A 20667-nucleotide genomic window follows, 5' to 3' on the forward strand; every position below is an offset into this window, starting at 1 on the left:
TCATGTTATGTTATGATGGTATGATGGTATTTGTTAAGCGCTTACTATGTGCGAAGCACCGTTCTAAGCGCTGAGGAGGTTACAAGGTGGTATATGTTGCCAACTTGTACTTCCCAAGCGCTTAGTACAGTGCTCTGCACACAGTAAGCGCTCAATAAATACGATTGAATGAATGAATGAATGATCTCTTCCTCCCTTCAAAGCCCTACTGAGAGCTCACCTCCTCCAGGAGGCCTTCCCAGACTGAGCCCCCTCCTTCCTCTCCCCTTCCTCCCCCTCCCCACAGCCCCTGTATATATGTTTGTACAGATTTATGACTCTATTTATTTTACTTGTACATATTTACCATTCTATTTATTTTATTTTGTTAATATGTTTTGTTTGGTTGTCTGTCGCCCCCTTCAAGACTGTGAGCCCGCTGTTGCGTAGGGACCTTCTCTATATGTTGCCAACTTTACTTCCCAAGCGCTTAGTACAGTGCTCTGCACACAGTAAGTGCTCAATAAATGCGATTGAATGAATGAATGAATCAGGTTGTCCCACGGGGGGCTCACAGTTTTAATCCCCATATAATAATAATAATAATAATGATGGCATTTATTAAGCGCTTACTATGTGAAAAGCACTGTTCTAAGCGCTGGGGAGGTTACAAGGTGATCAGGTTGTCCCCCGTGGGGCTCACAGTCTTCATCCCCTTTTTACAGATGAGGGAACAGAGGCCCAGAGAAGTGAAGTGACTTGCCCAAAGTCACACAGCTGACAGTGGGCGGAGCGGGGATTTGAACCCATGACCTCTGACTCCAAAGCCCGGGCTCTTTCCACTGAGCCACGCAACATAACAGACACATTCCCTGCCCACGATAAGCTGATAGTCTAGGGGGAAGTAACGCCTCTCCCCCCACCGCATCGGTCCCTGGCTGCTGCCAAGTCCTCAAGCGTCCGGATAGAGGACTTCGGTAACCTTCCTTCATTCATTCAATCATATTTATTGAGCGCTTACTGTGTGCAGAGCACTCATTCATTCATTATTCCTTCAATCGTATTTATTGAGCGCTCACTGTGTGCAGAGCACTGTATTAAGCGCTTGGGAAGTCCAAGTTGGCAACAGATAGAGACCGTCCCTACCCAACAGCGGGCTCACAGTCTAGAAGGGGGAGACGGACAACAAAACAAAACATATAAACCAAATAAAATAAATATATACAAGTAAAATAGAGTAATAAATCCACACAGCGTGGCTCAGTGGAAAAGAGCCCGGGCTTTGGAGTCAGATCAGAGGTCATGGGTTCAAATCCCGGGTCCGCCACTTGTCAGCCTTGTGACTTTGGGCAAGTCACTTCACTTCTCCGGGCCTCAGTTCCCTCATCTGTAAAATGGGGATGAAGACTGTGAGCCCCTCGTGGGACAACCTGATCACCTTGTAACCTCCCCAGCGCTTAGAACAGTGCTTTGCACATAGTAAGCGCTTAATAAATGCCATTATTATTATTATTATTATGCAGGTGTGGTGGGGAGGGGAAGGAGGTAAGATGGGGGGTGATGGGGAGAGGGAGGAGGGGGAGAGGAAGGAGGGGGCTCCTCCTTCCAGGAGGGAAATCCGGGATTTTGGATCCCAGGCCGAGTTGGCCATTACCTTCGGTGCCGTCCGGCTCGGCCTGTTCTTCCCTCTGTTTTTGTTTGAACTTCAGGTTCCCGTAATGCATCACGCCGCCGGTCAGCTTGTAAATGGCCCCCTTTTCGTCAGACGTGAAGCCCAGGATATCGATGGCGGTCTGCCGGTGAAGTCAGAGTGGGAAAAGTCAGGTTCATTCATTCAGTCGTCTTTAGTGAGCGCTTACTGTGGGCAAAGCGCCGGACTAAGCGCTCGGAAGAGGACAAGATCACAATAGACACGTTCCCTGCCCACAGCGAGCTTACAGTCTCGAGGGGGAGGCGGACGTTAATATAAAGGTTACGCTCCCGTGAGGGGTAGCCGGAATTTCGCTTTCTGAAGCAGCGTGGCTCAGTGGAAAGAGCCCGGGCTTTGGAGTCAGAGGCCGTGGGTTCAAATCCCGGCCCTGCCAATTGTCAGCTTAGTGTGACTTTGGGCAAGTCACTACTCTGGGCCTCAGTTACCTCGTCTGTAAAATGGGAATTAAGACTGTGATTCCCACATGGGACAACCTGATCGCCTTGTAACCTCCCCAGCGCTTAGAACATTCATTCAGTCATTGATTCAATCGTACTTATTGAGCGCTTACTGTGTGCAGAGCACTGTACTAAGCGCTTGGGAAGTCCAAGTTGGCAACATATAGAGACGGTCCCTACCCAACAGCGGGCTCACAGTCTAGAAGAGTGCTTTGCACATAGTAAACGCTTAATAAATGCCATTATTACAGTCTAGAAGAGTGCTTTGCACACAGTAAGCACTTAATAAATGCCATTATTATTATTATTATTATTATTTCTGGCTCGAGTTTCACTTACTTCGGTGGCCATCAGCTCCTCTTGGTCATCGATGCTGGCTACCGAAATCTCTCCCTGGCTGACGAAGGGGTAGTCGTACGGGTTGGTGGTGATCAGAAGCATCTCTGATGATTTAAAGCAGAGCACAGACGGAAACGTTTAGGGACCGTCGGCATCCCGGTGCCGCCTCGCGCTTAGCTCATTCATTCGTTCGATCGTATTTATTGAGCGCTTACTGTGTGCAGAGCACTGTACTAAGCGCTTGGGAAGTACAAGTCGGCAACATATAGAGACGGTCCCTACCCAACAGTGGGCTCAAGAGATTCCCTTACCAATGAGTTCCGGCTTCTTGTTGGACGTGATTTGATAAAAGATGTGGTAGCTACGTTCAGCCTTCAGCTGGAAGGTAACTCGGGACTTCTCCAGGAGATCTGGAAAGACGGATTAAGAGTGGATGAAAATAAAATAAGGGTGGGATTTATGGAGGACTTACTGTGTTCCAAGGACCGATCGATTGATTGATTTTTTTATGGTATTTGTTAAGCGCTCACCATGTGCCAGGCACTGTACTAAGTGCTGGGGTAGATACCAGTTAATCGGGCTGGAAACAGTCCCTGTCCCACACAGGGCTCACATTCTTAATTAATTAATCAATGATGGCATTTATTAAGCGCTTACTCTGTGCAAAGCACTGTTCTAAGCGCTGGGGAGGTTACAAAGTGATCAGGTTGTCCCACGGTGGGGGCGGGGGGGGGCTCACAGTCTTAATCCCCATTTTACAGATGAGGGAACTGAGGCCCAGAGAATAATAATAATAGTAGCATTTATTAGGCACTTACTATGTGCCAAGCACTGTTCTAAGCACTGGGAAGGTTACAAGGCGATCAGGTTGTCCCACGGTGGGGCTCACACTCTTAATCCCCATTTTACAGATGAGGTAACTGAGGCCCAGAGAAGTGAAGTGTCTTGCCCAAAGTCACAAAGCTGACAATTGGCGTAGCCGGGATTTGAACCCATGACCTCGGACTCCAAAGCCCGGGCTCTTTCCACTGAGCCACGCTGCTTCTCACTTCTCCCCCATTCGACAGATGAGGTAACTGAGGCACAGAGAAGTTAAGTGACTTGCCCAAGATCACACAGCAGACAAGTGGCGGAGATGGGATTAGAACCCAGGTCCTTTTGACTTCCGGGCCCGTGGTCTCTCCACCAGGCCACACTGCTCCTCTTGGAGTACCGATTGATCGACTGATTGATGCGCCATACTGAGGGGACGGGTGGAGTCAAAATCATCAGATCAAACACAGTCCCTCTCATATAGATCTCTGGTCAATCAGCCAGTCAGTCAGTGTATTTATTGGGCGCTTACTATGTGCAGAGCACCTTACTAAACGCTTGGGAGAGTGCAATTATAATGATATTGACAGACATATTCCCCACCCACAGTGAGCTGACGATCTAGAGGGACAATCATTCGTTCATTCAATCGTATTGATTGAGCGCTTACTGTGTGCAGAGCACTGTACTAAGCGCTTGGGAAGTACAAGTTGGCAACATATAGAGACGGTCCCTAGACCGTATATAGAGAGGTCGCTGAGGCCCAGAGAATCAATCAATCAATCATATTTATTGAGCGCTTACTGTGTGCAGAGCACTGTACTAAGCGCTTGGGAAGTACAAGTTGGCAACATATAGAGACGGTCCCTAGACCGTATATAGAGAGGTCACTGAGGCCCAGGGAAGTGAAGTGACTTGCCCAAAGTCACACAGCTGACAAGTGGCGGAGCCAGGATTTGAACCCATGACCTCTGACTCCAAAGTCCGTGTTCTTTTCCACTGAGCCACGCTGCCTCCCCGCTGCCATTTCCCCTCCTGTAATTTATTCTGATGTGATGATGACGATGGCATTTATTAAGCGCTTACTATGTGCAAAGCACTGTCCTAAGCACTGGGGAGGTTACAAGATGATCATGTTGTCCCACGGGGGGCTCACAGTCTTAATCCCCATTTTACAGATGAGGTAACTGAGGCCCAGAGAAGTTAAATGACTTGCTCAAAGTCACACAGCTGACAATTGGCGGAGCCGGGATTTGAACCCGTGACCTCTGACTCCAAAGCCCGGGCTCTTTTCCACTGAGCCACACTGCTTCTCACTCTGTCTCCCCACTCCAGACCGTCAGCTCGTTGTGTGGAGGGAATGTGTCTACCAACTCGGTTGTATTGTCCTCTCCCAAGTGCTTAATACAGTGCTCTGCGCACAGTATAATACTCACTCATTCATTCATTCATTCAATCGTATTTATTGAGCGCTTACTGCGGGTCCAGCACTGTACTAAGCGCTTGGAAAGTACAATTCAGCGACAGATAGAGACAATCCCTACCCTACAATGGGCTCCCAGTCAATGACTATCATTGATCGATCGACTTACATGTTTCAATATCAGCCGAAGCCAGTTTCCCCGTGGTGCCAAAGTGGATCCTGATGAATTTGCCCTGAAAAGGGAAACGACGATCGTTTGTTCAGAAGCGGAGGCTGGAAAAGGCGTCGGTGCGACCGGGAATTAGATGGGGTCCTTTCCCCGAGAAATCGGTGCCGTCACACCCCGGGTGGTGGGAATGAGGGGTCCCCGCGTCCCCGGGACTTACGAAACGCGAAGAGTTGTCGTTCCTCACGGTCTTGGCGTTGCCAAAGGCCTCCAGCAGCGGGTTGGCGTTGATGATCTGGTCCTCGAGGGTGCCCTGGAAAGAGACAGATGAGGAGGGTCAAATCAAACTGTTTGGACGCCATCAGGAGGACAGGCTTCGCTTCCGGCCCCGGGAATTAGCCCCCATCTTCACCTTTCCCGTGTCCTCCTTCTTCTTCTCCCCAGTGACCGCAATTGTTGCGAAGTACTGGATGACCCGTTTGGTGTTCACAGTCTTCCCGGCCCCGGATTCTCCGCTGCCGGACCCGAACGGGAATCAATCGATCAGTGGCATTTTATTGAGCACTTGCTGCATGCAGGGCACTATACTAGATGGTAGTTTGCTGTGGGCAGGGACTGTGTCTGCCAAGTCTGTTGTGTTGCCCTCTCCCAAGCACTTAAAGCTGTTTTCTGCACAAAGTAAGCACTCAACAAACACCACTGATTGATAGATTGGGAAAGTCCAATGTAATAGGGTTGTTTAGACATGTTACCTGCCCACAGCAATCTACCAATCTAGAGAGGGAGACAGACAATAATATAAATAAATAGTCAATAGATATGGATGTCAGCAATGTGGGGCAAAGTGGGGGCAAATATCGAATAATAATAATAATAATGGCATTTATTAAGCACTTACTATGTGCAAAGCATTGTTCTAAGCGCTGGGGAGGTTACAAGGCGATCAGGTTGTCCCACGGGGGGCTCACAGTCTGAATCCCCATTTTCCAGATGAGGTCTTTGAGGCCCAGAGAAGTGAAGTGACTTGCCCAGAGTCACACAGCTGACAATTGGCAGAGCTGGGATTCGAACCCATGACCTCTGACTCCAAAGCCCGGGCTCTTTCCACTGAGCCGCGCTGCTTCTCAAATGCCCAAAGGGCACTGATCCAAGTGCATAGACAAACACAGAAGCAGCATGGCTCAGTGGAAAGAGCTCGGGCTTCGGAGTCCGAGGTCATGGGTTCAAATCCCAGCTCTGCCAGTTGTCAGCTGCATGACTTTGGGCAAGTCACCTAACTTCTTTGTGCCTCAGTTACCTCATCTGGAAAATGGGGATTAAGACTGTGAGACCCCTGTGGGACAACCTGATCACCTTGTAATCTCTCCAGCGCTTAGAACAGTGCTTTGCACATAGTAAGCACTTAATAAATGCCATTATTATTATTATTATTATTCATTCAATCGTATTTATTGAGCGCTTACTGTGTGCAGAGCACTGTACTAAACGCTTGGGAAGTACAAGTCGGCAACATATAGAGACAGTCCTTGCCCAACAATGGGCTCACAGTCTAGAAGGGGGAGACAGACAACAAAACAAAACGTGTGGATGGGATTATTATTATTATTATTAGAAGGGAGAGGAAGCTGGGGAAAAGAGGGTTTAATCAGGGAGGCTTCCTGTAGGAGGTGAGACCTTAATGAGGCTTTGAAGGTGGGGAGAGGGGTGGTCCGGCATATAGGGAGGGGGAAGAAATTCCAGGCCAGATGGAGGACGGGGGAACGGGGTCAGTGGCGAAAGAGTTGAGATCGGGGCAAGCTGGGACTAGAGGAGACAATTGTGTAGCTTATTTACTAGATATCAGTGAATTAAGAGGGGGCGAGCTGATTGAGCGCTTTAAAGCCAACGGTGAGGCCTTTCTGTTCGATATGGAGGTGGGTGGGCAACCTCTGGGGGGTCTTGGAGATGCAGCGTGGCTCAGTGGAACGAGCCCGGGCTTTGGAGTCAGAGGCCATGGGTTCAAACCCCGGCTCCACCAATTATCAGCCGTGTGACTTTGGGCAAATCACTTCACTTCTCTGTGCCTCAGTTCCCTCATCTGTAAATTGGGGATGAAGACCGAGAGCCCCCCGAGGGACAACCTGATCACTTTATAACCTCCCCAGCGCTTAGAACAGTGCTTTGCACATAGTAAGCGCTTAATAAGTGCCATTATTATTATTATTATTATTATTGAGGAGTGGGGAGACGTGGACTGAATGTTTTTGTAGAAAAATGATGCGGGCAGCACATTGAAGTCCGGACTGGAGAGGGGAGAGACGGGAGGCAGGGAGGTCAGCGAGGAGGCTGGTGCAGTAATCAAGTGGGGTAGAATAAGTGCTCAGATTCACATCATGGCTCAGTGGAAAGAGCATGGGCTTTGGAGTCAGAGGTCATGGGTTCGAATCCTGGCTCCACCACAAGTCTGCTGTGTGACCTTGGGCAAGTCACTTAACTTCTCTGAGCCTCAGTTACCTCATCTGTAAAAATGGGGATTAAGACTGTGAGCCCCACGTGGGACAACTTGGTCACATTGTATCCCCCCAGTGCTTAGAACAGTGCTTTGCACATAGTAAGCGCTTAACAAATGCCATTATTATTATTATTATTATTATTATTATTATCATGGTAGCAGTTTGGACAGAGAGGAAAGAAAGGGTGGATTTTAGTCATGTTATGAGAGCAGCGAAGCATCAAGTCAGATTCCCGAATGCGGCTCTGGAAAACTAGCGGGAATCAGACCATGAAATCTACATACGTGATCAGGATAGACTGGTTCTCACGGTCTGCAAGGGAAAAACGAGAGATTTGGACAGTCAGCTTTTCACGTTCGCTTAAAATGCATTTCACGTTCGTTTCCTGAGGGAGCACAACCTAGAGACTGAGAGTTTATCGATTCACATCATCTCATCATCAATCGTATTTATTGAGCGCTTACTGTGTGCAGAGCACTGTACTAAGCGCTTGGAAAGTACAAGTTGGCAACATATAGAGACAGTCCCTACCCAACTCGGATATTTCATTCCTATCTGTGGCACTTTTTTTCTCTTTTCCGCGGTATTTGTTCGGCGCTTGCTGGGGTGGATACAAGTCTATCAGGTCGAATGGGGTCCCTGCCCCGAAACGGGGCTCACCGTCTAAACTGGAGGGAGAACCGGTGGTGAATCCCCATTTTACAGATGAGGTGACTGAGGCACAGAGAAGGGAAATGACTTGTCCCAAGTCACACAGCAGGCTAGTGGCGGAGCTGGGATTAGAATCCAGGTTCTCCGACTCCCCCAGCCCATGCTGCTTCTCACTAGGTGCATGAACCTAGCTGCATTTTAATTTGTATATTCAATTATTTGGTGGCTCCACCCTGATACATTGGTACATTTTCCTTTATATCCTTTATAATATATAATAGATATAATATATAATAGATATAGCGTGGCTCAGTGGAAAGAGCCCGGGCTTTGGAGTCAGAGGTCATAGGTTCGAATCCCGGCTCCACCACAAGTCTGCTGTGTGACCTTGGGCAAGTCACTTAACTTCTCTGAGCCTCAGTTACCTCATCTGTAAAAATGGGGATTAAGACTGTGAGCCCCACGTGGGACAACTTGATCACCTTGTATCCCCCCAGGGCTTAGAACAGTGCTTTGCACATAGTAAGCGCTTAACAAATGTCATTATTATTATTATTATTATATAAGCCCGTTGTTGAGTAGGGACTGTCTCTGTTGTCATCTTGTACTTTCCAAGCGCTTAGTACAGTGCTCTGCACACAGTAAGCGCTCAATAAATATGATTGAATGGAGAGAGAGAGATTGAGTAGCCAAATGGACTAGTGGAAAGAGCCCGGGACTGGAAGTTGTAGTCCCCGCTCTGCCAGTTGCCTCCCGAGGGGCCTGGGGCAAACCCCTTAAATTCTCTGTGCCTCAGTTTCCTCATCTGTAAAATGGGGATTTGATACTATTTTCCCTCCCACTTTGACTTCTTTGAGCCCCATGTGGGGCTGATAATCTTGCACCCACCTCAGTGCTTACATTGCTTGGCACAGAGTCCCCAAATTCCATCATCATCATGTCCTTGTTCTTCCTCGTACTTCCATTACTTGTAAATACTGTTCGTCCATAATAATAATAGCATTGATTAAGCGCTTACTACGTGCCAAGCACTGTTCTAAGCGCTGGGGAGGTTACAAGGTGATCAGGTCGTCCCACGGGGGGCTCACAATCTTCATCCCCGTTTTACAGATGAGGGAATTGAGGCCCGGAGAAGTGAAGTGACTTTCCCAAAGTCACACAGCTGGCAGTTGGCGGAGCTGGGATTTGAACCCATGACCTCTGACTCCAAAGCCCGGGCTCTTCCCACTGAGCCACACTGCTTCTCCCCACACTGTAAAGTGGGGCTTATTGGCTAGAGCACGGGCCCGGAGTCAGAAAGACTAATCCCAGCTCTGCCTCATAATTGTTCAGTGACCTTGTGCAAGTCACTTCACTTCTCTGGGCCTCGTCGAGAAGCAGCGTGGCTCAGTGGGAAGAGCCCGGGCTTGGGAGTCAGAGGTCATGGGTTCTAATCCCGGCTCCTCCATTTGTCGGCTGTGTGACCTTGGGCAAGCCACTTAACTTCTTTATGCCTCAGTTACCTCATCTGTAAAATGGGGGTGAAGACTAGGAGCCCCACGTGGGACAACCTGATGACCTTATATCTCCCCCAGCGCTTAGAACTATGCTTTGCACATAGTAAGCGCTTAACAAATGCCATCATTATTATTATTATTATCTGTAAAATGGGTATTCAGAATGTGAGCCCCGTATGGGGGCTTATGGGGGCTTGGGAGTCAGAGGTTCTAATCCCAGCTCTGCCACTTGTCTGCTGTGTGACCTTGGGCAAGTCACCTAACTTCTCTGAGCCTCAGTTACCTCATCTGTAAAATGGGGATTAAGACTGTGAGCCCCACATGGGACAACCTGATCACCTTGTATCCCCCAGCGCTTAGAACAGTGCTTTGCACATAGTAAGCGCTTAACAAATGTCATTATTATTATTATTATTATTATTATTATTATTATGGTGCCAACTTGTACTTCCCAAGCGCTTAGCCCAGTGCTCTGCACACAGTAAGCACTCAATAAACACGCAGCGTGGCTCAGTGGAAAGAGCCCGGGCTTTGGAATCAGAAGTCAGGTGTTCAAATCCCGGCTCCGCCAATTGTCATCTGTGTGACTTTGGGCAAGTCACTTCACTTCTCTGTGCCTCAGTTCCCTCTTCCGTAAAATGGGGATTAATCAATCAATCAATCAATCGTGTTTATTGAGAGCTTCCTGTGTGCTCAATCAATCAATCCATCAATAGCATTTATTGTATTTATTGTGTGCAGAGCACTATACTAAACGCTTGGGAAGTCCAAGTTGGCAACATATAGAGACAGTCCCTACCCAACAGTGGGCTCACAGTCTAGAAGGATTAAGACTGTGAGCCCCCCGTGGGACAACCTGATCACCTTGTAACCTCTCCAGCGCTTAGAACAGTGCTTTGCACATAGTAAGCGCTTAATAAATGCCATCATCATCATCATCAGCGTGGCTCAGTGGAAAGAGCCTGGGCTTTGGAGTCAGAGGTCATGAGTTCAAATCCTGGCTCCGCCACCTGTCAGCTGTGTGACTTTGGGCAAGTCAGTTAACTTCTCTGGGCCTCAGTTCCCTCATCTGTAAAATGGGGATTAAGACTGTGAGCCCCCCGTGGGACAACCTGATCACCTTGTAACCTCCCCAGCGCTTAGAACAGTGCTTTGCACATAGTAAGCGCTTAATAAATGCCATCATTATCATTATTATCATCATCATCATCAAATACGATTGAATGAATGAATGAGTTTCTCGTCCCACCAGGCCTCGAAGCCAGGACCTTCGGCGGGTAAAGCAGACGTGAGAACCGCCACGGAGCCACTCGAGGCCACGCGGCGGAGAGGTTAGAAGCGAAGGGACGATGTCACTCACCGGTGAGCATGAACTGGTAGGCGTTGTCGGAGATGGAGAAGATGTGGGGTGGGGCCTCCTGTCGCTTCTTGCCTCGGTAGGCCGCGACCACCTCCGCGTTGTACACCGGCAGCCACTTGTAGGGGTTGACGGTGACGCAGAAGAGGCCCGAGTACGTCTGCGGGAAGGAAGGGAAAGGGACAACCGGGGTTCCCTGGGATTCCCGATCCCATCCCTCTCCCCTCCGCCGCACGGAGGGGTCCGCGTCCCCCAGGCGGAGGGGGCTCCCGGCCGGGCCGGACTCACGTAGATCATCCAGGTGGAGTAGCGCTCTTTGAGGTTGTAGAGCACGGCGGGCTCGTTCAGGTGGGTCATCATGGCCATGTCCTCGATCTTGTCGAATTTGGGCGGGTTCATGGGGAAGATTTGGTCATCTTTCACCGTCAGGGTCTGGAAAGTGAAATATGGGACCGGATGGGGCAGCGCATTTTGGGAACATAGTCAGCATCGGGGGCTGGCATCTAACAGTCTTCTAGACTGTGAGCCCATTGTTGGGTAGGGATCATCTCTATGTGTTGCCAACTTGTACTTCCCAAGCGCTTAGTACAGTGCTCTGCACACAGTAAGCGCTCAATAAATACGATTGATGATGATGATGATGATTGATTAACAACAGTAATAATAATCCTCAACATCATCGTGGTTATTATTAAGCACTTACTCTGTGCCAACTTGTACTTCCCAAGCTCTTAGTAATAATAATAATAATAATAATGGAATTTATGAAGCGCTTACTATGTGCAAAGCACTGTTCTAAGCGCTGGGGAGGTTACAAGGCAATCAGGTTGTCCCAGAGGGGGCTCCCAGTCTTCATCCCCATTTTGCAGATGAGGGAACTGAGGCCCAGAGAAGTGAAGTGACTGGCCCAAAGTCACACAGCTGCCAATTGGCGGAGCCGGGATTTGAACCCATGACCTCTGACTCCAAAGTCCGTGCTCTTTCCACTGAGCCACGCGGCTTCTCTGCACACAGAAAGCGCTCAATAAATACGATTGGATGAATGAATGCCAAGCACTTTTCTGAGCACTGGGGTAGATACCAGTTGGACACAGTCCCTGTCACACGTGGGGCTCAAATTCTTAATCACTATTTTAAAGATGAGGTAACTGAGGCACAGAGACGTGAAGTGACTTGCCCAAGGTCACACGGCAGATGCGTGGCAGAGCCTGGTGGAGAACCCACATCCTCTGATGCCCAGGCCGAGGCTCTAACAATAATAATAATGATAATAATGGCATTTATTAAGCGCTTCCTATGTGCAAAGCACTGTTCTAAGCGCTGGGGAGGTTACAAGGTGATCGGGTTGTCCCACGTGGGGCTCACAATCCTCATCCCAAGTTTACAGATGAGGTAACTGAGGCACAGAGAATTTAAGTGACTTGCCCAAAGTCATACAGCTGACAAGTGGCGGAGTGGGGATTTGAACCCATGACCTCTGATTCCAAAGCCCGGGCTCTTTCCAGGCTCTTTTACAGATGAGGGAACTGGGGCACAGAGAAGTTAAGTGACTGGCCCAAGGTCACACAGCCGACAAGCGCTTAGTACAGTGCTCTGCACATAGTAAGCGCTCAATAAATACGATTGATGATGAAGTGACGGAGCCGGGATTTGAACCCATGACCCCTGACTCCAAAGCCCGGGCTCTTTCCACTGAGCCACGCTGCTTCCCACTAGACCAAACGCGGGTCATTCGCGAGTTGGTTTTATTGAAACTTGCTCCGCTCAGGACACCGTGCTCACAAACATCCTCCTCAAGACGCCCCTTAAAGAGTAAAACTCTACTGCCTTGTTGCGGGTTCGAACGAGCTTCGGCCGGCGGCAGGGAAAGAGCGCTCACACCCCGCCGTTCCTCACCGCGCCTTTTTCGGTCTTGACCGTGACCTTCCCTCCCTCGCGGCTCTGAATGGTGCTCTTCACGAAGGATTCCTTGGGATCCGCGGCGAAGACGGACGTCTTGGCGTCGAAGGGCTTGTTCTGGGCCTCGATCCGCTCCTTCTCCGACTTGCGGAGGTACGGGGCGGCCTCCCCGAAGACGGCCATCTCCTGATCCGAGCTCATGGCTGCGGTTTATCGACGGCGACGCCGCTCTGGGATCTAGAGGGAGGAAAACCCATCCCAACCATGATTCCGTTGCAAGTTAACTTCCGGGGAAGCGGCCACAAGTGGGAATGCTGTTTTGGCCATCCTGGAGCCAGAGAGGATGAGCGGAGACTGTGAGCCCACTGTTGGGTAGGGACCATCTCTATATGTTGCCAAGTTGGACTTCCCAAGCGCTTAGTACAGTGCTCTGCACACAGTAAGCGCTCAATAAATACGATTGATTGATTGATTGATTGACTCGCCCACGGTCACACAGCGGGAGCCGGGATTAGAAACCCGGTCCTCCGAATCCCAGTCCCAGCCTCTTTCCACTGAGCCCCGCCGCTTCCCAACTCTACTCTCTGGAGCATAGTGTTCTGCACACAGTAAGCGCTCAATAAATACCACTGATTGCTTGAATGATTCTCCTAGTTAAAACATGTTTCTTCTTCCCCTCTCCCAGCCCCTCAGCCCTTTACGTCCATAGTTGTAATTTATTTATTTGTATTAATGTCTGTCTCCCCTCCTCTAGACTATAAGCTCATTGAGGGCAGGGAATGTGTCTATTTTTTTTAACGGCACTTATTAAGCGCTTACTATGTGCAAAGCAGTGTTCTAAGCGCTGGGGAGGTTACAAGGTGATCAGGTTGTCCCAATGGGGGGCTCACAGTCTTCATCCCCATTTTACAGATGAGGTAACAGAGGCCCAGAGAAGTGAAGCGACTTGCCCAAAGTCACCCAGCTGACAATTGGCGGAGCCGGGATTTGAACTCATGACCTCTGACTCCCAAGCCCGTGCTCTTTCCGCTGAGCCACGCTGCTTCTCGCTGTTTATTGTTGTATTGTACTCTCCCAAGTGTTCTTAGTACAGTACTCTGCACACAGTAAGCACTCAATAAATATGATAATAATAATAATAATTGTATTTGTTAAGTGCTTACTATGTGCAAAGCACTGTTCTAAGCGCTGAGCACTGTTCTAAGCACTGATTATACAGAGGGGCCTTCAAGTGCTCACATAAATTAAGAAACACAGTACCAACCATTTAGCCCTTACTGAAACCTTCCCTAGAAGGCATGGGTATCAGCAGTATAAGTGGTCATTTTTTTTTAATGATGTTAATTAAGCGCTTACTACGTGCCAGGCACTGTACTAAGCAACTGGGGTAAAGACAAGCTAATCAGGTCGGACTCAGTCCGTGTCCCACGTGAGGCTTAGAGTCTTCATCCCCATTGTACAGATGCGGTAACCGAGGCCCGGAGAAGCGAAGCGACTTGACCGGGATTCGAACCCAGGTAATCACTTCCATTTCCCGATTGATGGCGCTCTGCGGGCTTGTTTTTTGTTCATTTGGTATTTGTTGAGCGCTTCCAACGTGCCAGGCACTATACTAAGCGCTGGGGTAGATCCAAGGTTGGACACGGTCCATGACCCACATGGGATTCCCCGTCTAAATCCCCATTTTGCAGGCGAGAGAACTGCGGCTCAGAGAAGCCAAGTAACGTGCCCCAGGTCACACAGCAGGTGCCTGATGGAATCAGGATTAGAACCCATGGCTTCTGACTCCATGAGGCCAGGCTGCTTGAAAGATTGTTGATGGAGAGGGGGAATATGATGCCAGCGGTATTTGTTGAGTGCTTACTGTGAACTCGTTCTTCTAGACTGTGAGCCCGTTGTTGGGTAGGGACCGTCTCTATACGTTGCCAACTTGTACTTCCCAAGTGCTTAGTACAGTGCTCTGCACACAGTAAGCGCTCAATAAATATGATTGAATGAATGAGTGCCAAGCACTGTGAGGAGATACGAGATAATCAGATCGGACACCGTCCCTTGTCCCTCTTGGGGCTAACCAGGCTAAATAAGAGTGAGAACAGGGATTGAATCCCCATATAACAGTAATAACGATGGCATTTCTTAAGCGCTTACGATGTGCCGAGCACTATTCTAAGCGCTGAGGAGGATACAAGGTGATCAGGTTGTCCCACGGGGGGCTCACAATCTTAATCCCCATTTTCCAGATGAGGTAACTGAGGCCCAGAGAGGTGAAGTGACTTCCCCAAAGCCACAGCTGAGAAGTGGTGGAGCCGGGATTTGAACCCATGACCTCTGACTCCAAAGCCCGGGCTCTTTCCACTGAGCCACGCTAATCTTCCAATCGATCAATCATAATTGTGGCGCACTGAGGGAGAGCAGAGCGCTGTACTCAGCGCCTGAAATCGGAAATGGAATCGCCTGAAAATCCTCAAGTTCGTCTACTCTCCGACCTTCGGTCGCGTTTCTTGGGTAGTCCTTGAGAAGCGGTGTGGCCTAGTGGAAAGAGCCTGAAAGTCAGAGGATCTGGGTTCTAATTCTGGCCCCGCCCGACCTTGGGCAAGTCTCTTCACTAGTCCACGCCTCGGTTCCCTCATCTGTAAAATGGGGATTAAGACTGGGAGCCCTGTGTGGGACAGGGATCTTGTATCTATCTACCCTGGAGCTTAGTACAGTGTCTGGCATGTAGTAAGCATTTAAATGCCATAAGAAAAGAAAGCCTCAAGGCAACTGAAAGCCCCAAGACCCCACTAATTGTGTTTATATTTTGTAAATTTGCCGGTGTTGGTCTATAGCCAGCGCTTAGAACAGTGCTTTGCACATAGTAAGCGCTTAATAAATGCCATCATTATTATTATTATTATTATTATTATTATTACTCCTGATGAGTTTCCCTCTGTTTCTTTCTCCCCAGTTTTACTAGCCCACACCCCGCCCTCGAGAGACAGGGACTACGTCTGATTCCCAACCGCATATGCTCTCCCAGCGCTCAGCACAGTGTTCTGCTCACAGTAAGCGTTGGACAAACATTTTGGCCCCTCCAACACTCAGAATCCGTTCAACAGCCGTCCAGAGCAATCCTTTTCCCGTACATTAAAAATAATTCCCTTTGACCCTCTTGATCCGATAACAATAATTGCGGTATTTGTGAAGTGCTTACTATGTGCCAGGCTGCCGCGCTGGCATACGTACAAGATAATCGGGTTGGAAATGGTCCCTGTCCCATGTAGGGCTCAGAGTCTTGATCCCAATTTTACAGATGAGGGAACTGAGGCCCGGAAAAGTGAAGTGACTTGCCCAAGGTCACCCGGCAGACAAGTGGGGGAGTCGGGATTAGAACTCGTGACCTTCCGAATCCCAGACTTGTGCGCTAGCCAGTGGGCCATCCCGCTTCTATAAGCAGTAGACAAACGGGAATTACAGGGTCAAAGAAATAGGGGGTAAAAGAGAGAGAAGCAACATGGCTCAGTGGAAAAGAGCACGGGCTTTGGAGGCAGAGGTCATGGGTTCAAATCCTGGCTCTGCCAATTTTTTATGGTATTTATTAAGCGCTTACTATGTGCAAAGCACTGTTCTAAGCACTGGGGGGATACAAGGTGATTAGGTTGTCCCACGGGGGGCTCACAGTCAATCCCCATTTTACAGAAGAGGGAACTGAGGCCCAGAGAATCAATCAATCAATTGTATTTATTGAGCACTTACTGTGTGCAGAGCACTGTACTAAGCGCTTGGGAAGTACAAGTTGGCAACATATAGAGACAGTCCCTACCCAACAGTGGGCTCACATTCTAAAAGGGGGAGAAGTGAAGTGACTTGCCCAAAGTCACACAGCTGACAGTTGGCAGAGTCAGGATTTGAACCCATGACCACTGACTCCAAAGCCCGGGCTCTTTTCCACCGAACCACGCCGCTTCTCGGCTCAGTGGAAAATTGTCAGCTGTGTGACTTTGGGCAAGTCACTTCACTTCTCTGGGCCTCAGCTCCCTCATCTGTAAAGTGGGGATGAAGACCGTGAGCCCCCCGTGGGACAACCTGATCACCTTGTAACCTCCCCAGCATTTAGAACAGTCCTTCGCATATGGTAAGCACTTAATAAATGCCATTAAAAAGAAAAAGTTGGCCCTAAATTCTATGAGAGTCAGTGGGACTCTCTTTAATAAATCGAATCCGGTTTGTTCGCCGTGAGATAGGTTCGCTCTTCCGGTGGAGAAATAATATTCTGCTAAACGTGGCCGTCTTGAAAGATCCGGCCTATCGGCAGATCCTGTTTCACCAAGGAACCAAATGCTAGAGAGAGAAAGCTCTGGCTCTCTAGTAACTTGCCCGACGTCCTGTTGGAAGGCGCCGGCTCCTGAGAAAGCACTTTTTTGGAGACAGCTAAGACGCACAAAGCCTATCCTGGCAGAGCGTCTATCCCTCCCGGCCTCCCGAAGGGATCGGGAAATTAAGGTCTTACCTCTCGGGTGACCAGGTGAAGGAGATGGAGTCCTGAAGCCGGTCGGCACTGTAAAAGAAAAAGAGAAAGTCTCTCTTATTTCACCCCCCAGACTCCAGAATCGGTACAACTTTCCGTTGCGGGGTGGGATGATCCGCAGATCCCAGCGGCCTGGGGTTGCAAATCTCCACGGACCAGACCTGAGCGGAGGCAACGGGGAGGTGACGCTTTAAGGGCCCCCTTTCCCTTCTTCCCCTTCCTTGCTCCGGAGTCCGGTCCTCCGGTCCCGCTTACCTTGGAGCTTTTTAAAGCTGGCCGAATCAGCCCCGTGCCAGGAGCGTTTTTATAGGGATCGATTTGGAAACAATGCGGCCTCCTCTGCTTTCTTAAGGCAAAGCATTTTCTGGCAAAACTCGTTTTGGCCATCTGGAGGCCGAGCATAATTCCCATACAGATTGAGCGCGTTGGGATATAATTAGAAATATTTGTCAAATTGAGTATGGGAATAAATCTCCGTCGAAGCATTTGAGAAGATGCGGGTGGTCTGAAAGAGGAAACGTAGCCCGGTGGATAAAGCGGGACTGTCGGGGCCAGAATACCTGAAATTAACTGGACACGGGGACGCAGAAGATGCCATTCCACTGCGCTGTTGATTCTGTTCTCGAGATGGGAATTCCCGCGGTCGGTTCCAACCCCTGTCAACGCGAATGAACATTTATGTTCAAACCAGGATCGCAAAGTGCCAGCAAACCTGGGGTCGTAGCCTGTGGGATTGTCCTGGAATTCTTTTTTTCCTTGTGGACATCATGCTATACAACTCTAAATAATAATAATAATTGGCATTTGTTAAGTGCTTACTATGTGCAAATCACTGTTCTAAGCGCTGGGTAGGTTACAGGGTGATCAGGTTGTCCCACGTGGGGCTCTCACAGTCTTAATCCCCATTTTACAGATGAGGTCATTGAGACCCAGAGAAGGCAAGTGACTTGCCGAAGATCACACAGCTGACATGTGGCGGAGTCGGGATTCGAACCCATGTCCTCTGACTCCAAATCAATCAATCAATCAATCGTATTTATTGAGCGCTTACTGTGTGCAGAGCACTGTACTAAGCGCTTGGGAAGTACAAGTTGGCAACATATAGAGACAGTCCCTACCCAACAGTGGGTTCACAGTCTAAAAGAGCCCAAAGCCCGGGCTCCTTCCGCTGAGCCACGCTGTAAATGCTGTGTGACGTTGGGCAAGTCACTTCACTTCTCTGGGCCTCAGTTCCCTCATCTGCAAAATGGGGATTAAGACTGTGAGCCCCCCGTGGGACAACCTCATCGCCTTGGAACCTCCCCAGCGCTTAGAGCAGTGCTTTGCACATAGTAAGCGCTTAATAAATGCTATCAAAAAAACAAAAAACACCCAGGACACGGCGGGAGAGGAAACGTGTCTGCTAACTCTGTTGCGGTGTAGTAATAATAATAATGGCATTTATTAAGCGCTTACTATGTGCAAAGCACTGTTCTACGTGCTCCCAAGCGCTTAGTACGATATTCTGCACATAGTACGTGCTCAAAAAATACCACTTATGGGTGGATTGGACAGCTCTACGGAGTAACCACTGATGATTCTGAAGGTTGAACCAATAGTTGGGAGTTTAGAGGAAAAAAAGGGACAGGATTAAACCACTTCTCCCTGTCTGATGTCGTAACCAGCCCTAAAAACCATTTATTAAGTGCTTACTATGTGTCAAGCACTGTTCTAACCGCTGGGGTAGGAACAAGTGAATTAGATTGGACGCAGTCCCTGTCCCGCATGGGGCTCACAGTCTAAGTAGGAGGGGGAACAGGAGAACTGAGGCCCAGAGAAGTGAAATGACTTGACCAAGGTCACATAAGTATTTGGCGGAGCTGGATTAGAACCCAAGTCTTCAGACTCCCGGGACCAGGCTCTTTCCACGAGGCCACGCCGCTTCTCCCTCCACATGTGAGCCCCATGTGGAACCTGATGATCTTGTATCTCGCCCAGCCCTTAGTACAGTGCTTGACACATAGTAAGCGTTTAACAAATACCATTATTATCATTGTTATTATTATTATTATTTTTATTCTCCTCCGCCTTGGAACCTACCCAAGACTGCCCGACTCTGAAAAAGCCAACATTTGGGTCTGTGGTCTCACCTGATCGTCCAATCAATCACACTTTTTGAGCGCTTACTTTGCGCAGAGCGCTGTACTAAGAACTTGGGAAAGCATAATATAATAATATAACATGTCATTCATTCATTCAATCGTATGTATTGAGCGCTTACTGTGTGCAGAGCGCTGTACTAAGCGCTTGGGAAGTACAAGTGGGCAACATATAGGGACGGTCCCTACCCAACAATGGGCTCACAGTCTAGAAGGGAGGAACTGACAGTCTAGAGGGGGAGACAGGCATTAATGATGTTGATGGCATTTATTAAGCGCTTACTATGTGCAAAGCACTGTTCTAAGCGCTGGTGAGGTAACAAGGTGATCAGGTTGTCCCACAGGGGGCTCACAGTCTTAATCCCCATTTCACAGATGAGGGAAATGAAGCACAGAGAAGTGAAGTGACTTGCCCAGAGTCACACAGCTGACAATTGGCAGAGCCGGGATTTGAACCCATGACCTCTGACTCCAAAGCCCGGGCTCTTTCCACTGAGCCACGCTGCTTCTGATGTATTAATGTAATATTAATATAAATGAATAAATTGCAGATATGGCCACAAATGCTGTGGGGATAGGGGTGAGGAGTGAATAAAGGGAGGAAATCAGGGTGATGCAGAAGGGACTAGGATAAGAGAAAATAATAATAATAATAATGATGGCATTTGTTAAGCACTTACTCTGTGCAAAGCACTGTTCTAAGCGCTGGGGGGTACATGGTGATGAAGTTGTCCCACATGGGGCTCACAGTCTTCATCCCCATTTTCCAGATGAGGTAACTGAGGCTCAGAGAAGTGGGGTGACTTGCCCAGGGTCACACAGCGGACATGTAGTGGAGGCAGGATTCGAACCCATGACCTCTGACTCCGAAGCCTGGGCTCTTTCCACTGAGCCATGGTTCGGAGAAAGGCTCTTGGAGGAGATGTAGCTTCAGTAAGACTTTGAAGGGGAGGTGAGTCATTGTCTGTGGGGTTAGAGAAGCAGCGTGGCTTAGTGGAAAGAGCCCGAGCTCTGGAGTCAGAGGTCATGGGTTCAAATCCCAGCTCCGCCAATTGTCAGCTTTGTGACTTTGGGCAAGTCACTTCATTTCTCTGTGCCTCACTTACCTCATCCGTAAAATGGGGATTAAGACTGTGAGCCCCCCCGTGGGACCATCTGATCACCTTGTAACCTCCCCAGCGCTTAGAACAGTGCTTTGCACATAGTAAGCGCTTAATAAATGCCATCATTATTATCTCCCCCTTCTAGCCTGTGAGCCC

General features: G+C 49.0%; 1 protein-coding gene across 1 annotated transcript in view; it reads right to left on the bottom strand.

Moving 5' to 3' along the window:
- Positions 1 to 17300, bottom strand: part of LOC119931843 (myosin-1-like) — a 45568-nt gene extending 28268 nt beyond the window's left edge. Inside the window, exons 1-11 of the mRNA XM_038750754.1 lie at positions 17253 to 17300; positions 12761 to 13000; positions 11153 to 11296; positions 10868 to 11024; positions 7645 to 7672; positions 5281 to 5383; positions 5089 to 5181; positions 4872 to 4935; positions 2778 to 2876; positions 2467 to 2570; positions 1634 to 1772 (exon numbers count right to left, since the gene is read on the bottom strand). Coding sequence (XP_038606682.1) covers positions 1634 to 1772; positions 2467 to 2570; positions 2778 to 2876; positions 4872 to 4935; positions 5089 to 5181; positions 5281 to 5383; positions 7645 to 7672; positions 10868 to 11024; positions 11153 to 11296; positions 12761 to 12964 — 1135 coding nt within the window. The 5' untranslated portion in view covers positions 12965 to 13000; positions 17253 to 17300. The remainder of the gene's footprint in view (positions 1 to 1633; positions 1773 to 2466; positions 2571 to 2777; positions 2877 to 4871; positions 4936 to 5088; positions 5182 to 5280; positions 5384 to 7644; positions 7673 to 10867; positions 11025 to 11152; positions 11297 to 12760; positions 13001 to 17252) is intronic.
- Between the last annotated feature and the right edge of the window lie 3367 nt (positions 17301 to 20667).

Source organism: Tachyglossus aculeatus, chromosome 8 (assembly GCF_015852505.1).
Source record: "Tachyglossus aculeatus isolate mTacAcu1 chromosome 8, mTacAcu1.pri, whole genome shotgun sequence".
NCBI lineage: Eukaryota > Metazoa > Chordata > Mammalia > Monotremata > Tachyglossidae > Tachyglossus > Tachyglossus aculeatus.